The sequence below is a fragment of the Mycteria americana genome, chromosome 2 (assembly GCF_035582795.1).
Source record: "Mycteria americana isolate JAX WOST 10 ecotype Jacksonville Zoo and Gardens chromosome 2, USCA_MyAme_1.0, whole genome shotgun sequence".
Taxonomy (NCBI): Eukaryota; Metazoa; Chordata; class Aves; order Ciconiiformes; family Ciconiidae; genus Mycteria; species Mycteria americana.
Window position 1 is genome coordinate 11,485,877 of NC_134366.1, and position 11,158 is coordinate 11,497,034.

Sequence of the window (11,158 nt, forward strand, 5' to 3'; positions counted from 1 at the left end):
CAGGCTAGGGACTGATCAGCTGGAGAGCAGCTTTGTAGGAAAGGTCCTGGGGTTGACAAGTTGAACAGAAATCAGCAATGTGCCCTTACAGCAAAGAAAGCCAACTGCATCCTGGGTTGCACTAGGAAAAGCATTGTCAGCAGGTCGAGGGAGGTGATCCTTCCCCTCTGCACAGCACTGATGAGGCACATCTGGAGTGCCGGGTCCAGTGCTGGACTCCCCAGTACAACAGAGATATGGACATGCTGGAGCGAGTCCAACAAAGGACCACAAAGATGATTAAGGGACTGGAGCACCTGTCATATGAGGAGAAGCTGCAAGAGCTGGGCTTGTTTAGCCTGGAGAAGAGAAAGCACAGGGGGATCTTAACATATATAAGTACCTGATGGGGGAAGTAAAGACCATGGAGACAGACTCCTCTCAGTGGTTTCCAGCAATAGAACAAAAGGCAATGGACACCAATTGAAATACAATAAATGCCTCTTAAATATAAGGAATATTTTTTAAATTTTATTTTATTTTTTTATTTTCACTGTAAGGGTGATTGAACACTGGAGCAGGTTGCCCAGAGAGGTTGTGGAGTCTCCATCCTTGGATATATTCAAAATCCATCTGGACATAGCCCTGAGCAACCTGCTCTAGCTGACTTTGCTTTGTGCAAGGGTGTTGGACTGGATGATCTCCAGAGGTCCCTTCCAACCTCAAACTCTGTAATTTTAACATTAATGCTCAGTAACATTACTTACTTAGCAATAATCAGAAGAAGAATTAGGAGGAGCAACTATTCTTTCCTCTCCCTCCCATGTTAAACTTTTTTGGGGAAAAAAAACAAAAGCCAAAACCAAACCCAGAGGATTCCTAAATAGGTACAGATTAAAATTAACAAAAAGTCTGAGAATGGCCAAAGCATCCTTGATTACATGGGAGAGCTTATCAAGCTTGAAGATGAAGAGCCTAAAGCTCTTTCAGGTCCTGAAAGCCCTGAAAAGGGAAGTATCCTATCAAGTTCTGCCTACTATCATAATCTAATAAGCAGGTCAGGTCCAGAACTTAATCTGGCAACAGTGACTATGGACCTGTCAGCTGTACTGACAGCATTTGTAGCTTTTTGTAAAGAGGTTTAGGCTAATAAACAGACCTCAATAATATTAAAAAGGTGTTCTCTGAAATTAAGAAAGCTCCCCAAGCCCACTCAAAGTTTTCAGCACTCCGAACTGATGCCTGGCAGGCAATACTAGTAATTCAATGGAAAGAACTGATGAGAAGATTGGACATAATCAGTAAGAGTCTGTATTTGTGAACAGTGGTTTAGATCTTCCACCTTTATCAGAAAGGAATGGATGGACTAACAGTGTGCAAATCAAACTCCCAGCTGGGAGCTGCTACTTTCAGTCAGTCCTTCTAGCCATAAAGCTAAGGATTCAGGATTAAGGATTTAAACCACTAATGAGCATATGCCAGAGCAAAGAGTGCAGTAAGGCGCTCTCTATATCTACCTAGAAAGAGACAGGCATATGAAAAAGAAAACGTGACAAAATGTCAAGAGACCAGAAATCATGAGGAGGAGAGAAGAGCAAAAGCTTAGGCAGAACAGTAAATGTGCAAAGTGTGACCAAACTTGCACATTCTTGTGGAGCAAAGGGGATGTGTTTTGATATGCCAGGAGAAAGATCCACTACTAAGTCTGATCATTTCCGCTTTTTTCCCCCAAAAATTAAAAAAAAAAGTTTCATACTGAAGGCTGTGTTTCACCCAAAGACTCAAGGTACAAACTTTCTTTAGAAAAACTTATGTGTAGTAATTAAAATGTGTTATATTGAAAAGCTCACAAGATGTGGAAGAAAAAAAACTAACAAGAAGTTGCTTCTGTGCCTAGATAGCAGTTTCGTTTTACATATATAATTCCCAATTATTTACTGTGTCTATATGAATATGAAATATTGAAGTGATGCAGTGGATTCAAATAAAACAGAAGAAAACGATTAACACAATCAAATATAGCTAAGGCATTTTAAGTACTGTGACAAAGAACGCATACAGATACACACTTTTTCAAGAGGACAAAAAAATGACCTGAATGAAGTATACCAAGGACATAAAACCAAATACAAAATAAGTCAATAAAGTCTTACCTGTCTTCCCTCTTTCCACCCATGTTTTCTCTCCTTCCTTTCCCACCTCTTATATTGCCTTAGTACATCCCAATTTTAGTCAAAACTAAAACATCTTAAAATACAATGTGTAAGTAACAAAATAAAAAAAAAAATCTTAGTGTCAGGTGTCCAAAACCTGGTCTATCAAACATTTCACCCAATTCACTCCCTACCACCATCTTTAAAACTGTATATGCTCATAGTGCCACCATCATGCAGCAACTTCAGAGCTCATTTTATGACAGAAGTTCACATATTCTGTGAAAGGGAATATATGTGTTTTAAACAGGCAAGGAGGAGTTAGAACTTCGGAGACAATGTGAGGCTGTCTTGTCACCTAACCAGAAAAAAAAGCTTGGATACTACTATCTTGGTGCACACTAAAAACTATAATACAGCAATTCTTCACTGAGAGAAATATAGGTAGTCAAATAAAATAATTCTCATTTTGCTGTAAAGTTGGGTTCTTCTTATGCTACTTTTAAAACAGACTATAGCAATACAATCTTCTAAATGGAATCATTTAGAAGGGAAATTATTTTGCTACAGTTATCTGTCTTCAATAAAAGAATAACTGCTATAAAAGAAGAGAATTATACCAGGGAACGGTTTCAAGTATTGAGGGACATGCACTGGAAGCAAAGCACTTGGTTCTTATTACCTCAGGATACAAGAGCTTGAGTGATGACTTAGACATATACTTTTATATTCAAGTCAGAAATAGGAATAAAGGGTTTTCCAAATGAAACAGAAATATCAGCCATTTATAGCTTGGAGTCAGAGCTGATTTGTCTTGTATTGCTACCTACTGTACTGTAAAAAAAGGCTTAATACAAAACCATTAAAAGTAACCAAAGCCCACTCACATAAAATCACAGTAATATTAAAGTTTGCTTACCTCTTCTTTTTTAATGTGTTTTACACTCATAAAACACTGAAGCAACAAGTCCTTGACTTCATTACTCTCCTCTGAATCATAATCAAAACAAAGTAATGTCTGATGTAGATTCCATAGACGAACTACATCTGCACCCTGACAGGAAAAAAAAGCCCACATTATAGTGAAGTAGGTATAGCTTTAATGTGAAGAAGCATGTAAAGGATTTTAAATAATGAATTTGAAATGGTTGGTACAGGTAGAAGATTTTCAGATTGTAAAATTACGAACATTAACTGACTTTCACCACATGATTGGGAAAAATTACAAAAATTTGTGTAACTGCAGAAATACTGACTTCTAACAACTGAAGACATACTCAGTACAGCAAGAAAGCTGGTATTTCATGCAAAATACATGAAAACTGTATTATTCCACTTTTGAAACCTTACAAAATGAAAGCAGTTAACAGGGAAAAATAAAAGAAAGTAGTAAAGAAGATATTCATTGGGTTAGTGCAAAAGATGTATGCCACAGTACTCTAAGTAACTCACACATTAAAAAAAAGATTTGTAGAGACATACAGAGTAACAGAAAAAAAAGCTTCCCACGTAAGAAGTCGCTATAAGTAGCTGAACATAGTACTTAAAACCTGAATTAACTAAAAGAGTTAATTGCTATTTAAAACTTAGTAATTGGACTTCACAAATGAGTGGAGAGAGAGAAGGGGGGGGGGCACAAAACAGGGGGAGAGAGAGGCACAAACGAGAAGGAGAGAGCGCAAACACGGGGTGGGGGAGAACATGAAAGAGAGAGAAAGGAAAAAAAAATGAAAAAGTAAAAAAAGTTCACTTGTTAAATTGATGGCAAAAATCTTTACAGTTTGTCCTAGAGAAAGCAAGATTTTAATATGTTGCTTATAACAAGCAACACTAAAAAGACACTTTGTAACCAACACATGTCCTGCGGTTCATTAATTGAGCACTAGGACATAGAAAACAAGTTAACTTGCAATAAAAGGTATTTTGGAGGGATAATCTTTCTTGGAATATTCAGTAGTAATCTAAAAGTCAATATAGCTTCAGCATACCGTAGCAGCTTTATTCAGGCTTTTTCTTAGCAGAATGATAAACAGAGTCTTCCCTAGCTGCTCCTTGCCTTCCAGTCCTTTCTCCCACCACATCTCACATACACGTTGGATAGCACCCTGTAGGATTTTTTCAGATTCAGGTAATGCAGGAAGAATACCTACAACAGTAATGAAGTAATTATTTACTGCAATGAACCAAGTTATTCCTGCAAAACATTAGTCTGTTAGTACACTAACTATACCTTACAATGTCAACCGGCTTTTGCCACATTTACACATCTTAATGGCTTATTCTCACTGTGGGTATTTAGGCAGCTTTGTTAATTCTAAGGTTTCGGCCAAGTTTTTGGATCAGTAACAATGATCCAAAGTTAACAATGATCTTAAGTTTTGCCTTGAAAATACTATAAGCCACAGAATAAGGAAAGTTATCTATCATTGGGTGAACAGTTGGGAGAAAGAAAACTATTTTGGTTCCAACTTTTAGACTGTGTAACTGATTTTTAAGTACATGCTCCCTTAATTTTGTCTCATAAATAAGAACTCAGGTCAGTACCAACTTTTCTCCCGTAAATTCTGTTCCATAAGCCAGTCAGGTCAAACAAAAAGCCTAGTGAACTCATCTGCTAAAAAACCCATATAATGCTGTATTCTATAAGAGATAAGTACGTACCATTTAATATAAAAACACATTCTAGAAGAGCTTTGTAGTTTACAGTTTCATCCACCGCAGGTATGGAAGCAATAACTACAGCTGTCACTCCTTGGATCACAGCTACAGTCTGTTTCTGAAAGAAAGCAATGTCGAGAAAACAATTCTGCAGTTTATATTATACTCAGAAGATAATTATGACAAGAAATAAACCTTAGCAACAGAGAGCAAAGCTGAATTGTTATTTAGCTTCCACTTTGTTCAAAGAGTATACTGGCACCCAAAACCTATCAAATAAGAAGAGGCAAAAGCATAGATTTTAAAGTATATCCATTTGAAAAAGTTCGAAAATGCCTTTCAGCTCCAGCTAGTAGGTAATTTGGCAACTGTACACATGTATCCATTCTGCCATTAAAAAAATGGATCTGCAACAAAACCACTCAAACACACATCCGTTTCAGAAATAAAGAGACCCTAACTAGCAGGGTCTTGTGCAACTCAAAAATGCGTAGATCTGGTGACTTTGGATCCAAGTACATGATTCTATAGACCTCGGTACGTATGATAGATTTTCTACAAGCCTCTAGGTCTAGGATGATTTCCCCACTGCACTTCTTTTTTGCTTCCAAAATTAAATAACCCGATATTCTCAAGACTATGTGGACTACAGTGCAGAAGGCAGTATATGAGGGCTTGAGTCAGAGAAATTCTGTATAAGCTAAATTTGTGGGAGGGGTGTTCAAATCTAGATTTCATGATCTTCATTCAATAAAATGACATAATAAAACAGGCAGTGAATTTCTTGTAGTATATGCCAGATACTTAAGGAAAATCTGAGAGATCAACATTTGTTTACTGAAATAAGACATACAAAAAGCCCACTCTAGTGCAAAAACTAAGTCCCATCTTTGATAATTAAAATTATCAGCAGGTCTAATCTTTTATAGTGTAGACCAATCATAAGTTCAGCTTAACCCAAGCACGATAGTTAAGAAGTCAGTTAAGAATGGGGCCGGGAGATGATGTTTGGAACTGACCTTGTTTGATAACCCTTGCATGTTTTCAGATGCTATGAAAATATTTCATTTTATTTCTCAGAAAATATGAAATAAACATATTTTTATTTTACAAGGTTTTTACCATTTCTGGAACTCTCTCAACTTCCATGCCATCATTACTTTCATCATCTTCAATCCCCTGCCATGTTTCCACAGGGTTCTCCATCAAAGTCTCTGTCAATAGCTGTGTCAGTCTCTCCCATAGTACTTCTTTTTGCTTTCTTGGCAATTCTTGAAGTAGTTCATTCAAGTCGAAAGGATCAAATGTATTTTTCTGTGAATAGTCAGAAGATATCACACCATTCCACATCAGTGGTTTATATTTCATCATCATATTTCCCAAAAGTAATGCTTTTTTTACATTAAGGATTAATTTCCATTCCTCCACAGTTATAGAACCTTCTAGAAGTTGTATTTCTTAAAAAAATAGCACAAGAAATTCCTGTTGCTTAACTATTTATTGTGAAACAAGAGTGCTTCTTTTAAGACTAAAGTCTTTAGCCCTTGATAGCAACAGTACTGAACATAGATGATGTCCCCATAACATCAACTTCTCTCTCTCACATGTTCCAAATACTTCGTTCTCAAAGGGGACAATTCCATACCCTTAGTCAAGAAGCTCACAACTGCACAGAATTAAAGTCCCTGACCTTATATTTGCTATCTTAAATATAGATTGATGATGGCTGTTGAAAAAAAATCCTTACACAAGGACTAGAAATGTAACAGTCAGTACAGCTGTAGGGAAAGCACCACAGGTTTTGGAGTACAATCTGCATAGAACAGTGCTCAGTATACTGCACTATTTTAAAGTCCCCCCATCAAACATTAACCCTACACTTCCCTCTTAAGCTCTGCTGAATGGGAAGCCACTATTAGTCTCTATAAAAGGTTTCACTAAGAGACTGATCTGAACTATTTCCTCAGAAGAACCTTGCTAAAAGAATTTACCTCAGAGATGCAAAGAGCCTCTTAGCATCAAAGAAGGGTAGGCAACCTGCTAGGAAAGGCAATATGCAGAGAAAAGATGACAAGCAAAATCAGACACAGCCAAGAGGAAGTACAGATAATTTTTGAGATGTAATTTGCAATACTGAAGTGAAGGTCTACTGGATTAAAAACACTTCAGAGGAAAGAGGGAGAATGTCCATGATCTTGAAATAAAAATATTTTTAGTTTGCAGATACACTAAAAAACAGGAATCAAAAAGAAAACAAAAGTTGAAGGGAAAAAGAAAAACAGAAAATAATGAAAGCAGCAGCAGTAAGTATTAGAAGGTTCCCAGAAGGGTATGAGAAGAAAGATCCTGTTACATATTTATAGCAGAATTTCTACCCTATTCTACAGCTGGAAACAAATACAATAAACCAAAGGCCACATAGGGAGTTCTGCAGCCCTCTACTTCAAACAAACCCAAAAGACAGGATATTAGATCGTACTGTTTTGAACAAAAAGAATGAATTCATAATAAGACCAGAGCTTTCTGATCTTTCTTTGGGATGAGATGAGATAGAATTATTCCACAACCTATGAGGGAAAAAGGATGTCATTGAATGATAGTCATATCCTTGATTCCTATTTTCCTGTCTAAGAAACAGTATGTTTTCTTGAAATGGAACAGGATTTAGTGGAAAAACTTAACAGCACCTGATAAAGACTTCAATGAACAGCACCACAATACAGTAATATTTTAAAAAAAGATTACAAAGAAGGAAAAGTGAAAAGCCCAAGGCAAACCTTGAAGGAAAATTAGCAAACCCCTGGAATTTTGGAAGATGTGAATGAAACAAAACATTGAGAGGAGGGAAAATGAAAATGAAAAGGGAGCAGGGGGGTATAGAAATGAGAGACAGTGAAAGAAGTAGTGATGCTAAGAACAGAATTTTTAAAAAAGTTAAAAAGGCAAATTCTGAGGCTAGAGCACAAAATAGGTAGAAAAAGCAGGGCATAAATATAATATGAAAACTAAGGAAAGCAGCAAGGCTCTAACCATGCTTTCCTCTTCTTTCTACATTTATACATCCACTTCTAAAGGACAGAATACATTACCACAGCCTCCTCCAGAAAAACAGTCAAGAATTATTCAAGGGAGATCCTAAAATGAGAATCATCATCCTAAGATAAGATATGGTCAAACACCCTTCATCACTGAAGGTTTCAAAAGGAAATTCATAAAATAACTCAGGTTTCTTAGACAAGCAAAAAGTAATCTGAATATTCATGTTCCCTTATCCTATGAAGGCATGAAGACAGTTTTAATCAATATACTCATTATAGCTGGTGATACAGTGTCCAGAGATATTGGCAACACCTGAAAACTGTTGCAAGACAACTCTTGTGAATTGCTGATGAAAAATAAAAGGATGAAAAAACAATTTTTAATCCAAACAGACCAAGATATGTTAAGACAGATTACTGGATGAAGATGGCAGAAACAACACAATCAAATTAATTGAAAAGGAAACACTGCAAGTACCATACGTTATCCTAAACAGAATAGTTTCGTAAAGTGGTTAGATTTGGGGAAAAATGGGAAGGAGACTTAAAGCAAAGGCAATCTGTTAATAAAGTTGTCACCTATAATTACATACAGGAGTGCAAATGAAAAAACTAGCAAATTTCTTGGAAAGAGAGATTCAATGACGTTTGGGAGACAAACATTCCTAAGCTTATTACATAGAACATGATCCCTATCATAGAAATCATAGGTTTAATAAATCTGCTACATTAGTAAATTAGTTTGTGTCTCTGTGGACATAGAGGTCAACTGACCCACTTACTTTAACCTGATACAGGTAATATCAGGAAAATACTGATTAGAAAGCTTAAGAAACTAACCTGACAATACCGTTTATTAAGGCTAGCAAAAGATGTTTTAGAGAAATTGTGTATATCTTAATACCAGACAGATTGAAGCTTAGTGCAAAACACCGTAATGCAAATTATTATTTCTGATTACTATGCAATATCATATACATATTAGAATGAACTTTTAATTAGTAGATTTCAGTGGATTTGTTTTGTTGTTCCTTCCACTTCTCTAGGCACGGCATTTAGAGACAGCAATCTATCACATCTCTAAAACATTCAGTGATAAAGAGAGCTATGAAGTACAATTACACACGGACTAAAAAATAAGTGGACAGCCTAAACTATCAAACGAATGAACAAATACTACTGAAACATGCCTCTGCTGTGTTTGTATATTAGCTCATATTCATTACACAGCAATAACCTTTCATAGGTTGAAATTCAAAAAACCAATACTTCATCAACATCAAAGGAGTACCTTTTTTAGTATTACCACAGTACTAATCATTTTTTTTAAATAAAAATGTAACCTGTATGGTACAACAACCAAATGTTAAAAAATCAGTTAGTTTATAAATAGCAAAATTTCAGGTTCTACAGCTTTTTCAGGTATGTTCCATTAAGTGCCATTTGAACTTATTTTCTACAGCAATTACTGTAGCATATCTGCAGATACCAGACAAATCATTTCTGTCCCTATGTCACAAAATTTCTGCACAAATAACAGACAAGGTTTTAGTAGTAATGCACACGTATCATGGCTTACTTACGGGATTCTGAGTATAACGCAAGAAGTCTTCAATTGACTCTTTAGACACAACTTGTAAAAACGCTTCGCGTTTCATTGTGGTCTTGTTTTTCCTTGCCTTATAAACAAAACAGAAAAAATGTTAGAGAAAGTACTGTATTGCAAAATAAGATCATTTTTGGTCTCAGTGAAGAATGTATGAACTCACATTTCTTCACCTATAGCTATAAATAAAAGATGTTTCCCCCTCCAAATTACTTTACAGTTATCTGGATCAGCATTTAGATTCATAACAGCACTAGGCTGCAGTATTTGCATGCATTCTTTTTAGTCCTTTTTTTTACTAAACAAGTCTCAAAACAGAAGAGCTTTTTAATGGACACTTTCCTTTTTAAAAAGAACAGTGTATCCAGCACATACCCCCTACTTAGCCAGCCATCACTCCCGACGACAGCATTTACTTGTATAATGGGCAGCAAGATACTCTGCTTTTCTCTCGTCAAGTGAAGACTATGGGAAACGGGCAAGGCCACTTTTTGACACCAAGAGCTTAATTTACGCACCTCAGCATTCCCTCCATCCTAGGTGATTCCTGACGTGCTTTTCCCACCCCTACCAGCTGGGAGACTGCTTACATAGCCTTTAGCGTGTGCGAAGCCATATCACAGAACGGGGCGGGTGCCGATGCAGGGCGCTGGCCCGGATCAGGCCGGGGCTGGCCGCCCGCCGGGCTACCGCCACGTCCACGGCGCGGCCTCACAGGCCGCCGTACGCCCCCCATAGAAGATAAACGAGCCGCTTACCGAGCGCTCCACAGAAAGAAATCCTCGTAGATCTACGGGTTGCGTTTCCAATAACGCGGAGCTGCATGCACAGGCGGGAAACAAAAACGGCGACCGCCCGGACTACAAGCCTGCGCGTCTCGGTAGCAGTGCCTACGGAAAAACCCGTTCATACGAACGCTCCGCCGCCCTACCGCCGGAGGAGGCACGGAGCCCGGGTGCCGCTCGGAGCCGGGACAGCACCCCCCTCAGCCCCGCTGCCGGCGCTCCCCCCGCCGCCCGCACTCACACAGCGCTGAGGCGAGGCCGAGGCCCGGCCCTGCCGCCACGCGCGCTGCCGGCGTTTTCGAATTCTCCCGCGGCGGCTGTTGAGCGCGGGCGGGCGCGCGCGCGCGGGCGCGGCGGAGCTGCGGTCTCGCGAGAGCTCGGCGCTTGCCCCCTCCCGCCGCGCAGCACCACCGGGGGCGGGGCCCAGCCCTGCGGCTCGCGCCAGCGCCCCGCCCTTCCGCGCGTGGCGGTAGCCGTTACGCGGCGGGGCCTGGGAGCTCCGGGCGCTGGCTCGGACGAGGCGGGAACCCGGGCCTTAGTACTCCACCCCTGCACGGGACTGCGTTCAAAATCCACGTTTTTCGCCTTTTTGCGCTTGCCTGGGTGGGGCGTTCGTGTTTGTGCGAAGGGGAGAGTTGTTTTCAGTCAGGTGCCGCCTGTACGCCTGGGTGACTTTCGGTTCCTCGCTGCTGCCTCCAGCCGAGGCCACCACTGTCCCCATCCCCCAGGCCACCTTTAATAGAGGAGGGGGCTGAAGAACGCGGCCGGCGGGATGGAGTTGGGGTGGAGGAGAGGCGCTGGGTAGCAAATCTCCCTGGAGAGGACAGGCCTCTAACGGGCACGTCTGGACAGCTGCAGCCCAGGGAGTAGTAAGGAGTTCAGTGCAGGCTATGCTGCTCGGTTTAAAATTTGGCTACACTGAAATGCTTCTCTACTGCC

General features: G+C 39.5%; 1 protein-coding gene across 3 annotated transcripts in view; it reads right to left on the reverse strand.

Annotated features, from left to right (window-relative positions):
- Window positions 1-10,563, reverse strand: part of NCAPG2 (non-SMC condensin II complex subunit G2) — a 55,385-nt gene extending 44,822 nt beyond the window's left edge. Inside the window, exons 1-7 of one of the 3 annotated variants that reach the window (XM_075492396.1) lie at window positions 10,461-10,563; window positions 10,193-10,324; window positions 9,412-9,507; window positions 5,913-6,104; window positions 4,794-4,908; window positions 4,121-4,278; window positions 3,052-3,186 (exon numbers count right to left, since the gene is read on the reverse strand). In XM_075492396.1, coding sequence (XP_075348511.1) covers window positions 3,052-3,186; window positions 4,121-4,278; window positions 4,794-4,908; window positions 5,913-6,104; window positions 9,412-9,486 — 675 coding nt within the window. In that variant the 5' untranslated portion in view covers window positions 9,487-9,507; window positions 10,193-10,324; window positions 10,461-10,563. Of the gene's footprint in view, window positions 1-3,051; window positions 3,187-4,120; window positions 4,279-4,793; window positions 4,909-5,912; window positions 6,105-9,411; window positions 9,510-10,192 lie in introns of those variants that run through there. The other 2 variants (XM_075492395.1, XM_075492397.1) reach the window with 2 other exon arrangements.
- Between the last annotated feature and the right edge of the window lie 595 nt (window positions 10,564-11,158).